Source organism: Lontra canadensis, unplaced genomic scaffold, assembly GCF_010015895.1.
Source record: "Lontra canadensis isolate GAN:19392208 unplaced genomic scaffold, GSC_riverotter_1.0 scaffold61, whole genome shotgun sequence".
In the NCBI taxonomy this organism is placed as follows: domain Eukaryota; kingdom Metazoa; phylum Chordata; class Mammalia; order Carnivora; family Mustelidae; genus Lontra; species Lontra canadensis.
In genome coordinates this window covers 10824913-10848697 of record NW_022631055.1, presented here as the reverse complement: position 1 = coordinate 10848697, position 23785 = coordinate 10824913, and the positions used below count along the sequence as shown (strand labels likewise).

The window sequence follows — 23785 nt, the reverse complement described above, 5'->3', positions numbered from 1 at the left end:
GGTCAAACCCAGGTCGCAAGACTCTGATACTGGTTGCGCATTGTTACTGCAAGGGCCCCCCAGTACGTCCTCTGTACATTCCAGCACAAGAGGCCCACGGGCCACCACATTCCATGCCAGAGTATCTTGCATTCGATTAGAAATCAATGTATCGATTGTCTAACATACCAGCCTTTTCGTTTTTCAAAAAATGCCCCTTCGCTCACTTTTGTTGGTTCCCCACCTTATATGCGAAGGCAGGAAACGGGCAGTATAGGCCCACAAGTCACTGTAATCCAGCAAAGTCTTGTCCAACACCAACTACACACTGGCCTTTGTGTTAGGAGATGGAAGGGATGCAAAGAGAGAGAAAAACTAGCTCTGGTTTCAAGGAACTCAAATCCAGGAGGTGAGAAAGATGTGTAAATAAATAATTTTCATCGCATATGGCAAGGGAAATAAAAAATGTGTGTAGTGAGCCCAGGAGTAGCCCAGAGGAGGGGCAGCAAAGGGCCTTCCAGAGATGAGCAGCATTTTGGCAAGTGGCCAGGGCAGGGAAGGCATTCTGGGCTCCGGTAATGTCAGCGGCAAAGATGTGGCCGTGTGACATGGCATGGCAAGTATGGAGAGCGGTAAACAAGTCAGCTCTTCTGGAACCTTGTAGAAGGTACACGAGGCTGCGGAAATCCACGGAGGCCACACAGTGAAAGCTCCTCAAGGAAACCTCTTGGTGAAAGGGAGCCATTGAAGGATTTCTCGGTGTGTGGTTGTTGTGAGTCTCCACGTCTTGTCTAAGCACCTATAGCTCTGGACAGAGATACTGATGAGGAGATTCATGTGTGAAATGCTGGTAAAGTGATGGTTAACTCTCGTTTGTAGACCAGTCTGTGTTTTCTCTCTCTCATGTAGAGAGTAGGAGTTGACTGGCCATAAACTGCTTCTCTGACTGAGCCTAGTATCATTGCCTTCTGTGTGGCTTTCAGGTAACTCCCCTAGGCTGCCTTTCTTGGGAGAATAGGGAACTGTGATCACATTTGTGCTCTCATCTGTTTATCAATAGCCGGCCAGGTCCTCCTAGCTGTTGTGTGTAGGGATCAGGAAGTCAGGGCTCTCTAGGAACCATGCTGTTGAATGAAATCTCTGCTTCTAGCCAGGCCCGCCCCAAGACAGAATCCTAAATTTCCTGTTCTGCAAGTGCTATATGGACATTTCTGTCCTCTTAGCCTGCTGCCCCTTCATGGGTTTCATAGAAATTCAACCTCTACTGGCTTCTTGAGCCCATCCCTTCTTGTTGGATGGAAAGGAGGAGATGGTGTCACAGGCCAGCCCTCTGAATGGACCTTCATGCTGTGGGGTCAGTGCCTGAAGATGGATGACCAAGCTACCATCAGCCTCCTCTTCAGCTGGAGGGGTCCTCCTGTCCTCTTTTAACTTTCCCTCTGGTCCCTATTGCAATTTTCCTGTGAGGCTTTCAGCATCATCACTACCCCACCCCCAACACACACACACACACCTTCTCTTATTTTTCTCCATGATTTTTTCAGCCCTAGAAAACAAAAGCATGAATCACCGCAATTCACTGCGTTTCCACCTTCCTTGCCCAGAGTCCAGGAAAGCCACTTTTATGTTTCCAGTACAGTCCACTCTTTATGATCCAAGTGTGAACTTTATACTTTGTGGGTGGTCTGTAGGTGGTTCCTAACACCAGGCTTCCTCTTGCTTCCCACGCACTTTTACTGTGTTAATCAGGATGTGTTCAGAGCCTGAAATAAAGTTTGGGAGGAAAACACACTGGCAGAGCACCATCCCTTCCAAAGCCGTGTATCAGCTTTTCTGTATTATCCACATCATTAACATGATAACCTTGAGGTTCCTGAACAGGAAAGGAGAACACTGAACGTAAATGATGAAATTTCAGCCTGTCCTGTGAGACACGCCTGCCTTGTCCCTGAGGTCCTTTGAGGTCGTTACCCTAGGAGGTGAGTGCATGCACTAACACCTCCAAGCTCACAGGAGCCCATTCTGGGTCCTGATGGGCCCTTCTCGAAGCCGACCACCATTTCACATTATCACCTGCCTTTCCCATGAAAGACATTGCAATGTGGAGTATTCCCAGTTCCCCTGCTCAAGAGGCTCTTTATGTCCCTAGCAATTTACATATGAAAGACGAATAAATGTTCCTTTGTGCCTACTAAGGCTTTTCTGTATCTTTTGAGTATAAGCTATGAAACATTAATGTTACTGCCAAAAAAAAAAAGGAAACCTAGTTTAAATTTTAGCACCGACACCTTTTTTCTTCTAGTTTATTTATTAGCCTGAGTTCCTTCAGTCCACTAAGTACATACACATTAGTTGAAGTTGTCACTTATTTGTCTTTTTATTCCCAAAGAAAGTTTAAAAAAAAAAAAAAAGTTCATTGGAGCCACTGGATAACCAATTCGGTTTTGTAAATTTTGACCCTGAAATTGAAGGCACATAAAATAAAGACTTTTGTCATATATTTATGTTTTGACTTTGCAGATTAATTGGGATTTATATGAGGTGGTTAAGCAATAGCCATGGAGTTGTGGGGAATTTTTGGTGATGAACGGCCAGCTGGCAACATGGCCTGAGTAGAGGCCTGGGCTTCTGCTCTTACAGGCCGCTTTTCATTCCAAGATGTCAAAGCTTTATGGAAGTCAGCTCGTTAATCCTTCACGTTCCTTCCCCTTTTGCCTCCAGGCCTCCCTTCTCCGTCCAGGTCAGTGTCTCTCTCACAGTGTGAGCACCGTTCCCCAACTACTGAAGGAAAGGGAAGCTGACCCAGGCCACAAGCAGAGTGCACATAGGGGTGGCTGGCGGGCCTGGAGAGGATGGCCGCGGGCACCCCTGGAGGGCACTCAGCAGCGCCCTGGGGAGGCTAACGGACGGCCCCAGCTCTGCGGCCCCAGCTGGACCACAGGCCCTGCCTAAATAGGAAGGATTTTCTGAAAGCCCTGTCAGAGAGGCCTAAGAGGAGAAAGGACTTATTATTTTGATTGAGAGTTGGAATTATTACTATATTGGGCTTAAAATTTTTCAGAAATCAATTTGGTTATAAAAGGAAGAGGTAGTGTGTGTGTGTGTTTCCCTTCATACAAATGTGGTGAACTCACTGTACTGTCAGGCTCAGTGCAATGGATGACATGATGACTGGGAGGAAAAATATCCCCTACGAAATGTTTTTTCACTTTTTTTTTCTTGGTCATCAGTGTAGCTTATGGTTATCATAGAAGGTTAGGCAAGTATGAAATTTGGAAAAGAAGAGACTGTCAGTCTGCTCTTACCAACATCCAGTGGAAGCCAAGTTCACGGTTTTCTATATATACTTACTTCATCTTTGCTCCTGGGCCTTTTTTTTTTTTTAAACATAGTTGTGGCTTGACTGTATATATAAGTTAGAGCTTAACTTTTTTCACATAACAGTATCATGAAAGTATTTGCTATTATTATTTTTTTAAGATTTATTTATTTGACAGAGATCACAAGTAGGCAGAGAGGCAGGCAGAGAAAGGGAAGCAGGCTCCTCACTGAGCAGAGAGCCAGATGTGGGGCTCGATCCCAGGACCCTGAGATCATGACCTGTGCCAAAGGCAGAGGCTTTAACCCACTGAGCCACCCAGGCGCCCCTGCTATTATTATTATTATTATTATTATTATTATTATTATTATTTTAAATCTTTATGGTATAGCCACTATGGAAAATAGTATGGCATTTCCTCAAAAAATTAAATATAGCATTACCATATGACCTAGCAGTTCTACTTCTGGGTATAGACCCAAATGAATTGAAAACAGAGTCTTGAAGAGATATTTGTATACCCGTGATCACAGCAGCAGTATACACAACAGCCAAAAGGAAGAAGTAACCTAAGTGTCCATTGATGGATGAAGGGATCAACAATGCAGTGTATATGGACAACGTATTATTCAGCCTTTACAAGGAAGGAAATCCTGATACAGGCTACAACATGGATGGACTTTGAGGACATCATGCTAAGTGCAAGAAGCCAGTCACAGAAAGACAAATACCGTATGATTCCACTTCTGTAAGATACCGACGGTGGTCACATTCATGGAGACAGAAAATAGAATGGTGGTTGACAGGGGCTAGGGGAAAGGGAATGAGGAAATAGTGTTGAATGGGCCTAGAGTTGTACTTTCACAAGATGGAAAGAGTTCTGGAGTTTGTGACTCTGGGTATTGGCATTTATGAAGTGTCCAGACTGGCTGATGGTGAGTTTTTACTCCAGGCAGTAGTTCCTCATGCTGATGGCTGCATATTAGAATCATCTGGAGAAGTCTTAAAACTTGATGCCAGGTTCCACCTCCAGAATTTTTTATTTTTTTGGTTGAGAGTGTGACCCAAGTACTGGTAGTTTTAAAACTCTCCAGGAGATTCTAAAATGCAGTTAGACGGAGAACTACCAATGTGGTTTTGTGCATCCTTGTGTCTCCCATCGCCTTGAGAAAGAAGATGAAGGATGAGTGTTGAGTGAAATAGTAGTCGTGTTACAGGGCACCTGGACTTTTCTTTGGAGGCCACAGACTCATTCAATAAAAATGGAATGACCCTCTCTCCAGCCTGCTACCCAGGAGATGCAGTTAACACTTTCGTTCCACAGATGTGCCAGAATGAGGGGCCACACCACTGTGTAGTTTCATATATGAGTGAATTTCCCAGATAGATTACTTAAAAGCTGCCTTAGCAAGATATTTTAACTTATGTCCATTGCCCTGAGAAGTGCCTATACTGGTATTCTGGGGTGGTATACTGTCTTGGAAGCTTACGGCTAGTTTTTGTTTTTTGAGGGGTAGCTTGAAGAGAATAGACTCGTATTTGTATCAGTTCTTTCAACAAATACTTACTGAGCCCTGCTGTAAGCCAAGCTGTATTAAATACTGCAACAACCTATTAAAACCAAACTTCAGCTTAGAGAGGGCAACAAAACAGAGTCTTGTCAAATGGAATCATGGACCTCACACTTTTGAACTAGAAGGAATCCTGAAGTTGCTTGCAGTCCACTCCCATCCCCATGTATATGGGAAAGTGCTGCCCAGAGCAGTTGGGGAATTTGTTTTCACACAGCCTACCAGGGCAAAGGTAAGATCCTATGGACTTAGTTCCCTGCTCCTTGGGGAGCTCCTTCTGCTGCCCCTCCCACCCCCCTGCCCTTGCCTCCATCTGTCCAGTGTTTTTATGTCAAGGCTTTTGAATGTCAAAAGGTTAAGCATTTTCAAGAACAGTGCTCCTCAGACCTTAATGTGCATGTGAATCACCCCGGGAACTCCTTAACATGCAGACTCTCATTCAGTAGGTCTCGGCTGGTGCCCAAGATCCTGCATTTCTGGCGAGTTCTCATGCAGTTCTGCTGTTGCTGGTTCCGGGACACAGTACATTATTTGGAGGGCCAGGGGTCACTGTGATCATCAGGACTGTGCCCCTTTGAAATACTCCCACCTTCACACCCTGGTTCTCAAAGGCTGGAGCTTGGGGACACAGGAAAAGGCTAAGACCACTAAAGGTGTCGCCTGGAATTCTCTCCCCACCCTCCTGGGTTGCCCTGCGTGGAGGGGCTGCATGGCCCCAGCACTTTCTATGGGGAGCCCACACTTCCTTGCCCGGGCAGCCATCCCAGTGGCCTCAGTGCCGAGGGTAGGACCAGTGCTTGTTGACACGCAGAGAGTGTTATCATTTTGAAAATAACAGCCTGATATTCTGGTGAGAAAAACAGGCTTTCAGGAATACAAGAACACATCCCAAGGCTATAAGGAAAGCAAGCTCGGGCAATAAATTTTTGAGTAAAACCGTCCTGAGGGGGAGAAGAAATGTTGGAGGGCACTAATGTTTGTTGAAGACCACGCTTTGTACACCAGACCTAATGATTTGTTACCTCAAGTTGATTCTCACTTGCAAAAAGTTTCAGCTATATGATCTCTCCACTCTCCACTCTACATCAGTGCTCCTGACACCCCCCTTTTCTTTCTTCTGTGGACTCCTCGTCCACATCTCCATCTCTCCAGTACATGCCTCCAGCCACTTGTGCGTCTCCTTCCCTAGCCACCGCCTTGTCTGTACTCTCTTCATTCTCCCTATTTTCTCTCTTAGTTCCTGGGCCCAAATAAGCAGAGTGGTAAGCTCCTTGAAGGCCTTGGACTTAAATGTGTGAGGAAAATATGTTTCTAGAGCAGAGCTGGGACTGCGTTTGTACAACGATCCCAGTCCTGCCCCGGGGATGTGGGGATCTGTGGCCAGCTGCAGAAGTTCTGGTTTGGGACTCTGTTTTGCTTCACAGCTGAAGACAGCATCTATGTCCTAACCACCAGATTGATTCCCACAAGTGCTTGCACCTCCCAGGCAGAAACACTGGGGTTTATGTCTCTTTCCATTTTCCCACCGTTCCTTCGCCCTTCCCAAACCCCACACGCCTCCTGGGTCACTCCCCTCCCTAAAGGGAGAAGGGTCCTCCTTTCGCAACTGCTTGAAATGAAGAGAGACCTCAGCCCTTTGCCACAGCTACAGGTTGCTGTTTCACTCCCATGCCCGTAGAAAAGCATCCAGTCAAGAAGGATTGTTAAAATATTCTGATGCTCATGTGGCATTTTAAGGCTATCATTTGTGGTCCCTGCCAAAACTGTAAGGGAGGCAAGTCTGAACAGGGATGGTTAGTTACATAGCAAGTTTCCAGGCATTGCTGGGGGTTGGATTTTTGCTTTTTTGGTTTGTTTCTTCTACACTCTCTTTCTTCTTCTTTTTTTTTTTAATATAAAAGTTTTCTCCAGTACTCCCCTTGCATCCCCTCTTTTTTAACATTGCTTTTCTTTCAACCCCCAGATTTTATGGGGGAGAGAGAGTCCCATTAGGACCACTGTGAGTCCTTCAGCTCGGCCTCCTTCAAGTCTCCTTGTGCCTCATGCATATTTGAAAGATGAGAGAAACGAAGTTGGTGTCTTTCAGACTCAAGCTTGTTGACATTTGTCCACTTCTCTTTCAGACTGCTCAGAAAAATTTAAGGTCAAGATATCTTGGGATAAGATCCTGTTTGTATTTTGTAAAAACAGAAAGAACCATTAAGTTGGCGCATTTCAACCCAAACCCATGGACAGGGTGCCAGACATTTTCTTCATTAGCTATTCCTTTTGAAAATATGTCAAGACTTGAAGGAATAAGGTGTCTGAGAAGAAGTGAAGCTTGAGAATATATGAGGTATTTCTTGTTGACAGGCTGGGCTTATGGAAACCAGTCAGGTAAAAGGAGTCACAAGAGATCGATATATGGAACTGAGCCTTTGAGCAAGGTGCCCAAGATCAAAGCTTCTTCATATTACAGTGAAAAGTAAAAATAGTCCTTTCATGCAACTGCACATCAAGAATTCCACTGCCAACTGCTGGTGCTTTCTACTTTTTAAATATAGAAACCTGCAGACCTAACCTGGAAATGGCAATTAATTTGATAAAGGACTCAGAAATGTTTTGCCCCACTTGTAGCTGTTGGCTTATGGAGGTATTGCTGTTGGAAGATTTGGGCGATGCTGTCATTGCCCAGCTTGCAAAGGACCGCAGGCTTTAAGTGTCCTCAACACATTTTCATAATATTGTGTAAAACACTAACATAGTGGCTTATTTTTTTTCCTTTAACATGTAACATGTTCCATCTTTTGGATAAGTCAACACATGGATCCATTCCCAAGGAACTGGAGCCAGTTCAGTTTCACAAATAGTACAAAGCAGTGTCGTAGACACAGTGGGGAATAGAGAGATGAATGATATGGTCCCTGTTTCAAAAACCACGTAAATAAGACAGGTATGGATTTAATTAACTGTAAACAAGAATCTGGTCAATTCTGAAATGAGGTCAGAGTGTGTTACAGGAGCTGGCTTGTGGGGCCAGGCTGCTGAAGGAAGTCTTCTAGGAGGAGGGAAACATCTTTAAAGGCTGGGCAAGATGGAATTACTGGATAAGGTTAATTTTCTTAGATTGGAGAATGACTGAGTTTAGACTGATAGAAAGCCTGTGTTGCTAAATAAATTGTGAAGGTCTCATTGCCCAAGTACAAAGGAAGGAATCTTAGCACAGCGTTCAACATCGTGGGAACCACTTTAGGCATTTATCATGGAGTCTCTATTGTCAGAGCTTAGTGATGGTTTAGTCTAGTTGAAAAGAGAGCTTATCCATGTGAAACAAGCAACAGTGACGTCCATGAAGAAGCTGTAATTCTGTAGTATGTAGAATAAGTACAAGAACTCAGGGAACAATGTGGACTGGAATAGTCAGGGAAGGCTTTGCTTTCTTGGAGAGTTAAATATTCGAGATGGGTCCTGGGGCATTGGTGTGATTTGGAAACGCCAAATGTGGTGGGAAAAGAGCGTGTCAGGCTTGTGGACAGCATGTGCAAGGACACACTGAAGGGAATGCCTGGGATATATTGGGTGCCTGTGAGGGCAGAGGGCTGCAGGAGACATGCTATGTTTTGGAGAGCGGTACAAGACTTGATAAGAGACCAGTTGTGGCAGGCCTTAAATGTCAGCCAGAGGAATTTGGATTTGATCCAAGAGTTAAAAGGAAGTCAGTAAGCTCAGGCTTATACTGGTAAGTACACTGCTGTCTCCATGCACACTAGATCAACACAATTTCCAGCCCCTCCTGGTGGTAAGCAAAAGCTCCCCAGTAACCATCAGCCAGATCTCTGTCCCTTGGAAGCCCCTGTTCCCTGCCTGGGCAGCTGGTGAGGGGAGTAGAGATGCTGCTTATGTGCATTTTAGACCACCTGCCTGTTGTCTTCTCAACAGTGCCAAGAGGACCATTGAGCCACAGAATTTACAGCAGGAAGGGAATTTAGAGATCATCTAGTCCCGTGGAATCCTTTCTTCAAATAGAAGCTTAAGAGAAAGTTCAAGGGGCGCCTGGGTGGCTCAGGGTTAAGCCTCTGCCTTCAGCTCAGGTCATGATCTCAGGGTCCTGGGATCTAGCTCCGCATCGGGCTCTCTGCTCAGCAGGGAGCCTGCTTCCCCCCCTCTCTCTCTGCCTGCCTCTCTGCCTACTTGTGATTTTTGTCTGTCAAATAAATAAAATCTTTAAAAAAAAAAAAAAGAGGAAGTTCAACATGTTGAAGATAGTAGGGCTGACACACAAGGTGCAAGCTGGGATGGGGGCCTGGGGACCCACCTGCATGGCCCTCACCCACTGGGGGCCCTGAAAGGGACGAAGAGGAGCATCCTGACTTCCTATTTCAAAATAGGAATCTAATCCAAACCAGTATTTGTAGATGAGGAATTAGGCACAAGAGGGCAGGTGACTTCTTCCTACTTGACAGATGTGGCTGACTCTGGAGGTGGCCCAAGTTGGGCATAAATAGCAAATTTGCTTTTTGCCTCTTGATCCACTTCCTTCTTCTACTATGGCCTGATCATCCTCGTAGCAAATCCTGCCACCCCATGCCCGTGAGCTGTCCCAGAACCCTCTCTCAGGAACTGCCTCCTTGGATAGGGACACACGCTCTATACCTTCTTGCCATCCAACATTTAGCTATTCATAATCCTCTCACCTTAGAAATCTGTTCTCAGCTAGCTGACTGCCACTGCCACTTGATCTGACCCACAACTCATGCTAACATCTTACTAAGTTCTAACATGTAAACAAGTTAATTCTCCTGGATAATACAACTGTTTTTCAGTAGTGATCTTTGGAGACAGTACTCTTAACTGGTGTCAGCAACTCTGAAGGCAGGCTTTTGGGCAAGGCATAGACCTGACCGGAGTGCTTCTTTATGCCTCAGTTGGCCTCCTGCTTGTGTGTCCTCATACTGAGCTGACTCAGCCATGGTACATTTGTCTCTTGTGGCCAGACTTCTGCCATCTCCCTGAGGGCTTTGGGGGTCTGTGGACTGGTCTTACGTAAATGGACCAAAGGAGCAGCTTTAAGAACACTCCAGAGCCCCCCACTCTCTTTCCTTCCTCCCTCTCAGCTGCCTGCGATACCCAGGCTTCTTTGGTGATAGGATTGGCCTACACACCTCTGGAAATAACACTTTCCTGTGCGGTATCAGGATTTTACTCCAGGGCTCCCCGCCTGAACCCAAACGCCCTGTGGTTCTGGGTGACCAGAGGAGCGGCACTTTGAGAGCGACTTGGCAGATGGAAAAGCCTCTGTCCTGTGTATGTGTCCTGCTGGAGTTGAGGAGAGGCAGAGGTTAGCAGGTCTGGGTTCTAGGGTCCCTGTTCAGCTGTAGCCAACCCTGTGGAGCCAGCCGTTTCTTTGAGACTTTGTTTTTATCTGTAAAGTGGGACCCTGTAAAATGACAGTGAGAAACCAATGTGGGCAAGGAAGAACTTGTTGTGAAATGAGTGTGAAAGTATAGAAGAGCTAAACAAATCGAGGAAATATCCACTGTCAGATGATTAAGTCTTTATCAACATCATCAGCCATGTTGAAAACAGGCCTTTATGTTGGCCCTCGCAGGAGTAGCTATGCTCCGAGCCTCACTTTTCACCAGACCAGCTACAGGACACAACACCAGGGCATGTGGCCACAAACCAAAATACTCTCATTGTTTGGCACCGAGTCTCATTTTGCATCTGATTGTGTTTGGGACACAGAGATACAATTTGTCAAGAAAACCTTGAATCTATTCTTGGTTTTTGCCCTAATCTTGGGTGGGTCACTTGAGCTACATAAGCTACTTTGTTGACTTGTAAAAAATGGGAATAATAATGCCTATTTTTCTTCCCTCTTAAGAATTTTATAAAGATAAGGTAGGCATATTTTTTTAAGACAAAACTTTTCATAAAAGAAAGTTGATATTATTATCATCAGTATTACTGTTCTTGCCAGGGCTAATTTCCAAGTGTGTGCTTTGCCAAGTTCACATTAGCACAGTTGTGTTGACTGTGCCTTTGGAAATTCTCACCTTGTGATCTGCATACAGACTTCTCATGCAGCTTCCAGAAGTTTTCATTCGCCTCACTTATTTATCCTTTTTTTATAATACTGGGGAGAAAGTGGGGCTTGAAAAGAAAGGGGACTTCTGTTAGCATTTTGTATAATAACTGAAGCTATATATCCTCCAAGCCCCAAACTGTACAATAAAAGTTTTCTTGGATACTACTTTTCTCCCATAATTCCTAGCACATAGCTTATTAAGTTATTAACCAGCAATTTCTCTGGCAGCATATTAAACTTTACTTTTAAACAAGTCACAGGGGGGGGAAACATGCATCTCTCATAAAAGGAATAAAAAACATACACCCTCTAAAACAATTTCCCCAGGCTTTGAACAAATCCCAAGCCCCACACAAGGTCTCTTTTTCCTCATTCTCTGCACATAACTTGAGTGTTAGTACATTAATGAGAAAAAGATGCCTAATAGAAAGATGGAAAAATATGAGGGCCTCTGGGGGGTGTGGGAGGCTCCCTGGAGGTCCTCTGAAAAGGCAGGTGAATCTTAATGTTGGGAAAAGGCAAAACCTTGGCCTTGAGGTTGTGGGTTTCCTCTTGAGCAGCGGTTTTGCCAGGGAAGCCAAGGCGGCCATGGCCTGGGCCCTGACCTGCCAAGTGCCCTGGTGTTGTCTACACACTGTCTGGGCCTCACCGAGTCCCTACCCAGAACCCTAGTAAGGTGGCTGGGGCCCTGTTTTCACAGATTCCATTCCCCGGAACAAAAGCTGCTTTTCCAGGGGAAACCCCATGTGCTCTGTAGGCATGGTGGGGACGCTTGGTCCCTTTGTGGACAGACTCACAGCTCCTGGTCTCTTGCTTTGGCCATAGGCAACTCAGTCAATTCCCTATAAATTGGTCAACCACCAGAGCAGGGCACAAAGATGGCTCCACTTTAAAAGGAAAACTCGAGGAGTGCTACGGGGCAGCTTCTGCGTGTGGGTGTGAGTATAAACACTTGGAAAGCTCCAGACCAAGGAAGGCTGGATGGAAGTTGGAGCATACCATAAAAATGCAGCTCTGCCGTCACACCCCTCAGGGGAGGGCAAGGTAAATGAGCAGTCCTGGGTAGCCAGCCAGACCCCGCATGCCGCTGCCAGCTGGCCTGCAGCACAGAGCTAAATTCTGGATGTTCCAGTGGGGGAAAATCACTTGTTTAAAAATATATATTCTGCAATTCATGACCATTTGGCATCTTGATTTAAACAAATCCCCTATTGTTGCTCCAAGAATGCCATGTGATGGTTGCTTGGCTGGGGGCTGTGGTAAAAAATGGAAATCAGAAGGAAGAGAGGGGTTCTTTTTTATTTAATTTACACTTCCACATTTACATAACTTAATGTGGCCTGCATCAAAGAAGTACCTCCTAGCTCCTAACCCGCAAGAGCTCTTCCTTTTGTATCCAAATGTGAAGAGAGGCAACTCTGGTTCTGTGGGCAGCTGCCATTGCAGAGACGGGAACTGCCTGGGTTTGCAAAGATGGCCGTCAGGATCTGGGAGACCCAGGGAGGTCAACAAAATACCCTGTGCCGAGCCGGCCATTCAAATTGCCCTCGGAGGCTGTTTTCTGATGGTTAGTCAGGGAAGGTTTTCCTAGAGGACGGGCTCTGAAATGAACTTTCAATAAAGAACATGGTGTGGCTGGACATGTGCCAAGTCTGGGGTTCGTGGCAGAAAATGGGAACATGTTCTAGACCGTTTTCCCCTCTTCTTCTCCCACCACCTTCCCTCTCTCTCATTCTTCTCTTGCCCCTTCCCCCACTTCTTACCTGTCTTCTCTTCCCTTGCTCCCCACCTACTTTACTTCTCTTTTTCTGGTTTTCTTCTTAACAGCCTATTCTGGGCCTGGTGGTAGTCCCTGGGATATCACTTTATTAACTCCACTGCTGGCTGCCTGGTACGAGGCTATTAGTGCTTTTTGCTCAGTGACGTGGTTGAGAACAGAAGTGGTCCGAGTAGGAGTGAGCCTGGTCGAGGCCAGGATTAGAGCCCCTGCTAGGACTCGAGCTCCCCAGTCATTCTCAGCCATCAAGCTCGTCAGCAGCACCTGTTTGATTTCCTGGTCTTCATTGGTCCCTGCATGTAGCAAGCATGTTTTCACCATCATATCTGCTTTACGGAGCTCTCCTGACTGGATTCCTTCTTTCCCTTCACTGGCTAAATCCTTCTGTGTCTCCAGACCCCTCCTCCATGACATTCCCTCTCACTGTTTTTTGTACATTCTGTTTTTCTCCATGTACACTCTCCAGCATACACATACAAAACAAGGCCATAGGCTTTGCAAGGCCAGAACGTTCTCCCTCTCCCTCCTGTTCTGTCCCAAGTAGGATGTTCCCCCATGGTGCTCGGTAGAGGTGTTTAGCTTAATAAAGTTAAGCCATGAGTCTAATTAGGCTTCTGGGGGAGTAGTTCCCTGGGGATTAGAGAGACCTCAGACCCTGACTCTGTTGAAGTCCAGATACAGTCTCTTGACTTAGAGACCTTACCAGACACTAGCTGCTTAAAACCACAACAGCTGTTTCCAGCCCTCTGAAATCGGCAGTGAATGCTTCTGGAAGGATATAGTGTGTCCAGAGTGAACTCTCTGACCCTTCTAGGGAGCCCACCAACACTTCACACTCTAGTGTGTGGGGATCCTAGCTTTCCTGTATAGATTGGGCTGGTGGAGTCCCACTGGTGGCTTCAACCCTTTGGAGCTTTTGAACTCTTAAAGGTCACTCTGAAGCTCTCCCTTTGGGTGTTTCACTCATCCGCTGTCATTTCCTGTTGTCATTCCCCTCCCACGTCCCCTTTGCACTTCTCATTATTTTCCAGATGTGTCATGTGCCCTGCTCTTTGGACATGCTGCTGCTTCTGCTGGGGTCACTCTGCCCATGTTCTGTATCCCACACTCCTCACTCTCCAGCTCTTTGCCAAGTCACTTCCTAACTTGGCAGGTCCCTCTTCAACCATGCTTAATTTTTAGCCTGTTGAACCCCTCCTTTGGGCCACCCCTCATACTCTAGTATGATTGGTTCCATGTTTCTCCTGCTAACTTGGTGGCTTTCAAGATTTTTTGACAGCCACTTGAAACAAATATTTTACATATGACCTATGTAAAATATGTGTGTGTGCTGTCTGTGTGTGTATATGTACACACATGTGAAATCTTGCCCAGTTTGGAATGGTGATACTATCCGTATAAGATACGAACAATCTGTAAGAAAAAGTGCAATAGGGGAATTTACTCAAGTTGTAGCACATTTAATTTCAGGAATGTTTGCTTTTAGCATATCCACCATCACTTTGGATACCAAGCATAGCCCTGTTAATACCATTCACTATAGAGCAGGCTGGCTTATTACCTGGAAAAGAAAAAGAAAGGAGTTAGAACAAATCTACCAATGTTTTTGCTTAAAATTATTGCATTTCATAAATTATTTGCCTCTAACAAGACAATTTATTAAAAATAATTTATTAAAGATAATTTATTAAAACTTGATCCTGGGCAAGGACTTTATAGCAACAAGTAAAGGAAACAATGCTTCCCTTTACCACTTTGATGCCTCTGACTATATTTTCCTCCTCCCTCCCTTCTTCCCTTCCTCTCTTCCTCCCTCTCTCCTCCTTTCTTTTCCTCCTCTGCTCCCTCCCTCCTTTGTGGCCCCAGATCCTCTGTGTTCCCCACCACCACCTCCCTCCTCCTCTCCTTCCCCTCCATTCCTTTCTCTCTGTTACACTGGTCACCACTCACTAGTTGATTTCATAGTCAACAAAATGGGTCATAACCTGAGGTTTGAAAAACACTATTCAGGACTCTAAGTTCCTTGAGGGCAGTGACTATGTCACTGAATCATTTTATCTTCATATTTCTAAACTCTGGCACTATTCCTAGCTCTCAGTAGCCTCTCAGTAAATGTTTTCCGAATGAATGGGCCTCAGTTAAGCAGCTCTACAGCCACTGGGATTCCGGAAGGGATGGGAGAAGTGAATAATTTATCACAGACTTCCCAGGAACTCCTGCTGTCCTCCAGACACTAGGGCCATTGTGGATGTGTCTGGGAAGCCCTACTCTCTGCCCTGCCTTCTCCCTCCTCCCAGTTTCCAGGAGAGAGGGCAGGAGGTTTAATGAAGTTCAGAGATTTCCCAAGGCAGCAGTGGATTCATCAGGTTCTCAGGTGGACATTTGTCAAGGGACGAATGTTTAAAAAAGTATGGAAGAAAGCAAGATTCTTGACAAGCCTTTTGTTTGATTTTGTATGTGTAAACTTTGTCCTCCTAGTACCTGAATCCTGGCCTCTCCTTCTATGGCCGTGGTTCTGCCGTTTTTCAGCCCATCTGTAAGACCCTGACCACTTTGGACTTTTTTTTTCTTTGAACATTCTAGATCTCTATTATACTGTGCCCCATGCCAGGATTTTTCCATTCGGGGGTAGGAAAAAAAAATTCCCAAGCCCACCAAAACCCTGTGGGTTGGTTTCCTGTCCAGCTGGCATGCTGTTCCCCAGGATTTTATTCCCCTCATCAAAGTGGCTTGACAGACCAAGAACAAACCTCTGGCTCACCCTGAACTGACAGTGTGCCCTTTCCAAGTCCGAACAAACATCAAGTAACGGTGAGAGAGAAAGAAAGAGAACAAAATGATTTTCCTGACCTAGAAGCCAGTTTAGAGTGAGACCCAACTCTGACTCCAGACAGGGTGGTTATGTGGCTGTGGCCATGGCTCTGGCTGTAGCCGTCCTTGAGGGTAGAGCCATGAACAGTGGGCTCCAAGCCAGGATTTCTGTCTCGGTTGGTCTCAAAGGAGAAGCCACGGATGGAGTCCTTTATGGCCCCAGATCCTCTGTTTCCTGGACTCAAGAGCAGCAGCCCTCGAGGGAGCATGGCACAATCTCCTTGACTGCATCAGATTTATTCCAGAACCTCTCTATTATGGGGGTAGTCACAGTGGGCCTCAGAGTGTCCCAGGAGGCCAACAAGGTCACCAGCCTGTGCCAGATCCAAAAAAAGATGCAGAACCCTTCAGCCAGGCAGGAGGCTCTTAAGATTGCCAACCTTTCCTTGATTGATTTAGAAATCCTAAAAAATATACTTAGCTAAAAATCTCATGGAAACTAAGCTCCTCCTCAGAGTTGACAGTCAAATCAGCTTCCCCAAAATTTCCCTTTATGGTTCTGTATGGCTCCAATAGGAAGACATCCAGGGTGAGAGGCTATGAGTCTGAGGCCACATGGGAGCAGACAGTGCATTTTTACACTAAGAAGCACCCAGTTAGCATGAGGCAGCCCATCTCCTGAAGGCCTGGCCTGCCTTCTTGTTGCTACTTTTTAGCACATTCTCTCATCTCCCCGTCCTGATCTCCCTAGGTCCGTAGATCGGCCAGACTGATTCCTTCCCATATCTATTGACCCCTCTCAAAACGCCCTTCCCTATCACCTTTGGCTAAAATCTTCCCGTCGTTCACAGCCCAGTTGGAATGACATCCCCATAAACCTTTCCCATCGCTCCAGTCCCACCTGATGTTCTTTCTCTTCACTCCTTACATCCTGTCCCGAAGTTTGCCCTTATTTTTGTCTCCGTAACTGCATAGAATTCTCTGAGATCAGAGATCGTCTCATGGACCTCATTTCCCAGCACTTAGCTCAGAGCTGGGTGCTCAGGGGGTTCCGTCTGCTGTCTGCGGCCACTTACTCAGCTCTGTGCTGGGTAGCTGACAGTTCATGAACCCCACGGCACTGGCTTTCCCCGCATTCTTGCTTGAGTGGCCCTTTCTTTGGCAGAGGCAAGTCCTACCCGTCACACAGTGGAAATGCCGGAATTGCAGATTGTATCATTAAAGTTTTCGTAAAGTGTGGACCTTTCATAGGGAGTAGACAGATAAGGACAGGGAGTTAGGGTTGTGAGACCTGGGGAAAATGAGATAGAAATGAAAGATAAGGGTAGGTTTGGGAAGAAAAATCCCAAATAGATGAAAGTTTTAAGCAACAACAACAACAAAATGGAATTATAATTATATATATATTTTTTAAAATTACAATTATATATATAATTTTTACAATTATATATAAGTATATATTTACATTTACCTATAATTTACATCTACATATAGTTTACATATAATTTACATTTACATATAATGTACAATTTTATATATATATATAAAATCTCGAAGAAGGTATAGACTTTATAAGCATGACATAAAATCCAGGAGACACAAATAAAAATACCAGTATACTTGGCTGCATTGAACTAAACATTTTTGACTTGTAAAAAATTTATAAAATTGAAAGACAAATGATAAACTGCAAAAATATTAAAAACAAATAAATAAAAGGGGCGTCTGGGTGGCTCAGTCATTAAGCGTCTGCCTTTGGCTCAGGTCATGATCCCAGGGTCCTGGATTTGAGCCCCGTATCCGGCTCCCTGCTCTGTGGGAAGTCTGCTTCTCCCTCTCCCACTCCCCCTGCTTGTGTTCCCTCTCTCACTGTGTCTCTCTCTGTCAAATAAATAAAATCTTGTAAAAATAAATAAATAAATAATAAAAAATAGACTGCAAAAATATTTGTAGCACATGTGACGAAGAATAGATTTCCTTAATATACAGAGAGCTCCCACAAATCAATAAGAAAGAGACCAACAACGTTAATGGACAGGGGAACTGAATACATTTCACAGAGAAGGAAATCGAGGCATCTTTTTTGAAAAGCATTTGAAGTGATGATCAACCTCACTTATAACAAAATAATCACAACATAAAAATGATGAGATACTGTTTTTCACTTATCATTTTGATAAAAGTCAAAAAGTTTAATAGTACACTGTGTTGGTCAGGTTGTGGGAGACTGGAATTCTTTGGCATGCTGTTGGTGAACATGTATTATCTCTTTGGAGAGCATCTTGTTAAAAACAATCATAATTTTAGATTTGCAAATACTTTGATCTGTCTATTCAGCTTCTAGGAATTTCTCCCCTGAGTACTCATTTATATGCACAAAACTGATGTATATATACATTCTTTATTGTTTTTAGCTAAGTATCTTAAATAATCTAAATTCTTTCAAAAGGGGATTGGTACCTCCATGGCATGGAACAGTCTACAACCTTTGAAAGAGAGGCAGATTTCTGTTTTTAATGGCATGATGTCAAAAATGTGTAAGTGAGAAAAAGTAATGCCTAGAACTTAGTATATAGTAAACTACTCTTTGTGTAAAAATAAGCAAGTGGGTAGCTATAGATAGATGCTTGTAAATGAACAGAATGAGTTTGGAAGGCCATACTGAGAAGTAGTAATAGTAGTGGCCTCCGGGAACAGAAGGTGAGCAGAGGGCAGTGGATGGAAGAGAACTCCATTCTCACAGCATGCCCTTTTGTACGGACTTATTTTTATACCATGTGCACGTTACCTATTTTTTAAAGCTTATTTTAAAAAAAAAAATAGCTAGGTACAGGTATGAAATTAGGCCAAACATGAGGTATGTGTATAAACTAGGAGTTACGGTAGGGTAGGAGTCGAAGCAAGCAAGTGACTAGAGGGGAAGCAAGTCAGCAGGACAGAAATGAGGCGGGTCAGCAAGAGAGAGACCTGGACACATGGCAGTTTTGTGTTTTCTTTTAAGTCAAAAGTATCTGATTTTCTTTTCATACGAGAGCATATGCCGGGCCTAGATATGGCCAGTTCAGGATAGAATAGGAATAAACGTAAGGGAAATGGTAATAAGACTGTTCAAATGCAGGGAATGAGGAGGATGGGTTTAGGGGTCAAGTAAATGGAATGTCACTGGCCAGAACATTTGTGCCATTCCCTCATCTTAAGCTGGAAGCAGAGAAGGCAGGGAGCGAACACCTGATGGGGCGTCTGCCGTGGCCCATAAGTGAGGCGGGCATTCCTCTTGCGCCACATCGGAAGTCACCGTGACTCACCATGCCGTGATTAGGGTTTCCATTGTCCCAATCAGGAATAGGACTCAGGTCACAGAAATAAGCGGCAAAGCCAAGATTCAAATCCAAAATGTCCCTTCTCTTTTTACTACGTGTCCTCTTTTACTACGTGCACATCAGGGAGGGTGGGGCCCTTTTCATAGTCAGTCCGTGTGACCCGAGGCTCAGAGCCAGGGGGACCTTCAGCACTGTTTTCCAAAGAAAGTCTTCATTCTTCCTTTTTTATCCAGATCCCTAAATCCAAGCCCACTTTTTCCTACGCCAGTGCAATTCTCCTTCTCCAGAATGCTCAGTTAGTGACACTCGTAACCCAAGATCACCTCCACCCCCCCAGATCTGTCCACTAAAGAGGAAAAATAATAGAATATTAACTCCCCCCACCAATCTCCTTGTTTTCAAATAACTGGGATAGGATACCGGGTTTTGTTTGTTTTCAGCTTGTTTTATTTGGAACCAGAGCATAGAGTTTTATCTGTTTTTGTGCATGTGTATCCCCAACCTCCACCTTGTGCTCTAGGATTTCATTTCCTCATTTGACTTACTGACGTATTTCTACTATTGGCGATTATCTGTCTTTTTTAGCATTGGCCGTAACTCCCTAAGCCTCATGATACACCTTTTTCTCATCTGTGACCCAGACCTCAGGGAGAGAAAAATACCAGCTTATCTACTGTTCTTTACCTTTCTAGGCAAAATCCGTGTTTGGTGACCAGAGCTGTGTATATTGACATTCTCTTCCTGTTGCCTCGCTGCCTTGACAAGCCCACGAAAGGCACCCAGTCAGGTATGATTCATAGTTATATCATATTTTGGAATGATTATGGATCTCTGAACTACAGGTGGGGCTTTGAGTGGGTCTGCCGCACACTCCCCCCAGCTCCTACTTTTGTAAAACTAACCACACATCAGAATTCAGCATGGTGTCATACAGTTCCTTCATACACACTTTTCAAGGAAACATCCTTGTTTAGTTGGAAGTTTGCCATTTATTTTCTGTTTTGTTGTTCAGGAGGGAGTTTGGACTCTGAGTACTCAAATACCCTCTGTATTTCAGAGACCTTGGCTTTTTCCTCTTCCATTCATTTTCTTTAAAATTCAAAGAAAGCAGAGAGTCCATTCTGCTCCATTCCGCGGAGCTAACTGAACTGGGCTCATTTGATCCTGGAGTCTGGATACCGGAGACTCAGTCCCAAATCCACCCTCACTGCCTTAAACTCTGACTTGAGATTCGTTCCTTGGTCATACACGTTTCTGGTATGGGCCGCCAGATCCACATATAATTTTTCTATTTTAATGATGATTCACAGAGTGTTTTTATTATTAACATATAATGTATTATTTGTTTCAGGGGTACAGGTCTGTGATTCATCAGTCTTACACAATTCACAGCACTTACCATAGCACATACCCTCCCCAATGTCCATCACCTAGCCACCCTATCCCTCCCCCCCACCCCCCAGCAACCCTCAGTTTGTTTCCTGAGATTAAGAGTCTCTTATGGGGACGCCTGGGTGGCTCAGTTGGTTAAGCAGCTGCCTTCGGCTCAGGTCATGATCCCAGCGTCCTGGGATCGAGTCCCGCATCGGGCTCCTTGCTCGGCAGGGAGCCTGCTTCTCCCTCTGCCTCTGCCTGCCATTCTGTCTGCCTGTGCTTGCTCTTTCTCTCTCTCTCTCTCTCTCTGACAAATAAATAAAATCTTTAAAAAAAAAAAAAAGTCTCTTATGGTTTGTCTCTCTCCTGATCCCATCTTGTTTCATTTGTTCCCTCCTTTCCCCCCACAAACCCCACCCTGCCTCTCAAATTCTTCATATCAAAGAGATCATATGATAATTGTCCTTCTCTGATTGACTTATTTTCTCAGCAAAATACCCTCTAGTTCCATCCACGTCGTTGCAAATGGCAAGATTTCAGTTTTTGATGGCTGCATAATATTCCATTGTGTATGTATGTGTGTATACACACACACACACACACATACACACACACACACATATATATACCACATCTTTATCCATTTATCTATTGATGGACATTTAGGTTCTTTCCATAGTTTGGCTATTGTGGCCATTGCTGCTACAAACAATCGGGTGCACATGGCCCCTTCGGATCACTGTATTTGTATCTTTAGGGTAAATGCCCAGTAGTGCAATTGCTGGGTCGTACAGTAGCTCTATTTTCAACTTTTTGAGGAACCTCCATACTGTTTTCCAGAGTGGCTGCACCAGCTTGCATTCCCACCACCAGTGTAGGAGGGTTCCGCTTTTTCTCCATCCTTGTCAACATCCGTCATTTCCTGACTTGTTAATTTTAGCCGTTCTGACTGGCATGAGGTGGTATCTCACTGTGGTTTTGACTTGTATTTCCCTGATGCCAAGTGATATGGAGCACTTTTTCATGTGTCTGTTGGCCATCTGGATGTCTTTGCAGAAATGTCTGTTATGTCTTCTGCTCATTTCTTGATTGGATTATTTGTTCTTTGGGTGTTGAGTTTGATAAGTTCTTTATAGATTTTAGATACTAACCCTCTATCTGGTATGTCATTTGCAAATATCTTCTCCCATTCTGTCAGTTGTCTTTGGCTTTGTTGACTGTTTCTCTTTCTGTGCAAAAGCTTTTGATTTTGATGAAGTCCCAATAGTTCATTTTTGCCCTTACTTCTCTTGCCTTTGGTGACATTTCTAGGAAGAGGTTGCTGCAGCTGAGGTTGAAGAAGTTGCTGCCTGTGTTCTCCTCAAGGATTTTGATGGATTCCTATCTCATATTTAGGTCTTTCATCCATTTTGAGTCTATTTTTGTGTATGGTATAAGGAAATGGTCCAGTTTCATTCGTCTGCATGTGGCTATCCAATTTTCCCAATACCATTTGTTGAAGAAGACTGTCTTTTTTCCATTGGATATTCTTTCCTGCTTTATCAAATATTAGTTGACCATAGAGCTGAGGGTCCATTTCTGGGCTCTCTGTTCTGTTCCATTGACCTATGTGTCTGTTTTTGGGCCAGTACCATACGGTCTTGATGATGACAGCTTTGTGATAGAGCTTGAAGCCTGGAATTGTGATGCTGCCAACTTTGGTTTTCTTTTTCAACATTCCTCTGGCTATTTAGGGTGTTTTCTGGTTCCATATAAATTTTAGGATTATTCCTTTCATTTCTTTGAAAAAAATTGATGGTATTTTGATAGGGATTGCACTGAATGTGTAGATTGCTTTGGGTAGCATAGACATTTTCACAATATTTGTTCTTCCAATCCATGAGCATGGAATGTTTTTCCATTTCTTTGTGTCTTCCTCATTTCTTTCATGAGTACTTCATAGTTTTCTGAGTACAGATTCTTTGCCTCTTTGGTTAGGTTTATTCCTAGGTATCTTATGGTTTTGGGTGCAACTATAAATGGGATCAACTCCTTAATTTCTCTTTCTTCCTTCTTGCTGTTGGTGTATAGAAATGCAACTGATTTCACAGAGTGATTTTCTTTAAGTGGAGAAGGGCAACTTCAAATTAAAAAAAAAAAAATTTTTATGTGTTTATGTAAGAGGCTGCAGGAAGTGCTATACATGAGCTCCAGGCCACAGACTGAAACTGATTTTCAGCAACACAAACTGGAATGCAGGGTAATGAGGCTGCAACTGGTTAAAATCAGGCTCTTCTAATTGATTAGGCCTGTCGAAAGGAGGCTACAATTACAAAGTCACATTCTGAGTACAAGCAGGCCAGGCCTTTCCCCTGTTACATTTAGTCTGTCAATGATTTGTTGTCTTCAGTAAATATATTCAGGCTGTCAGAGTCCAGCTCTGTCCATATGGAACCCTGTTCCCAAATTCAAACCAATTTAAAGTGCTTTGAGGGGGAGGTGCGAAACCACCTCACTCGGATCGATGACTATTAGCCCACAGAGCCCCTGTGGCCACGCAGAGGTAAGAAGAACACGCCTGGACTTTCATCAGCTCCCCAGCCCTGCAGAGGGCGGCCATTGTATCCATTTGGTAGAATAAGCTCATATAGTTTTGTAGCTGTCAAACAGTCCTAGTTTATGCCTCGTCCCAGCCTAATTACTAATAGTGTCCCCCTTTACCCTTGGAAGTGTCCAGGTTTGCTCCCCCAATTATAGATCACCCCCACTGTAAGGGACCTTAGAGTTGCGCCACTGTATTTTACACTTGAACAAACTGGGGTGTGGAGATTATAAATCAGGTGTTACTGGGGCGCCTGGGTGGCTCAGTGGGATAAAGCCTCTGCCTTCGGCTCAGGTCATGATCCCAGGGTCCTGGGATCCAGCCCCGTGTCGGGCTCTCTGCTCAGCAGGGAGCCTGTTTCCTCGTCTCTCTCTGCCTGCCTCTCTGCCGACTTGTGCTGTCAAATAAATAAATAAAATCTTTTTTAAATAAATAAATAAATAAGTCAGGTGTTACCAAGGAAGTTGGTACAGGTTTCCTCTATTTTTGTATTTCAATTCCAAATTCTCTATAGCTTGACAGTACTTCTCTGCTTAGTAGCTAAAGGACTTTGTCCTTGAAAGAGTTGCTCACGACTCATGAGTCCAGGCTTTGGGATCCTCTCAGAGTTGTGTGGTTGACCGTAATCATCAATTTATTTGAACCAAGTTTTCCTTAACGTACTAGTACCTTTATTCCTAGTCCAGAGTGGTTAACCCTTGAGTGTTGTGGGCAAAAGTCATGTTTGGTGGATTCTCTGTTCTCCAGCCACCTGCCCTTTACTGATGCTTGGACTCCTCCATGAAGACATTGGTCCTTTTGAACCATCCTTTCCTCCAAAGTCTTACGTTACAGAAGACTTTGTACCCCAGTTAAAAGTGGGCACAGCTGTCATTTATTTTGCTCAGCTGTGTTATACTTACATTGATGCATCATTCCTCTTACAGTCTTTACTCTGCCGAGGAGGATGCAACAGAGTGGGTGCTCTTGCCTTTATTCTAGTATGA

The 23785-nt window shown here is 44.4% G+C and overlaps 1 protein-coding gene across 9 annotated transcripts in view; it reads left to right on the top strand.

Moving 5' to 3' along the window:
* Nucleotides 1-23785, top strand: part of THADA (THADA armadillo repeat containing) — a 326811-nt gene that overhangs the window by 222964 nt on the left and 80062 nt on the right. For all 9 annotated transcript variants that reach the window (XM_032877945.1, XM_032877944.1, XM_032877943.1 and 6 more), the window contains one exon: nucleotides 19537-19631. In XM_032877945.1, the coding sequence (XP_032733836.1) occupies nucleotides 19537-19631 (95 nt within the window). The remainder of the gene's footprint in view (nucleotides 1-19536; nucleotides 19632-23785) is intronic.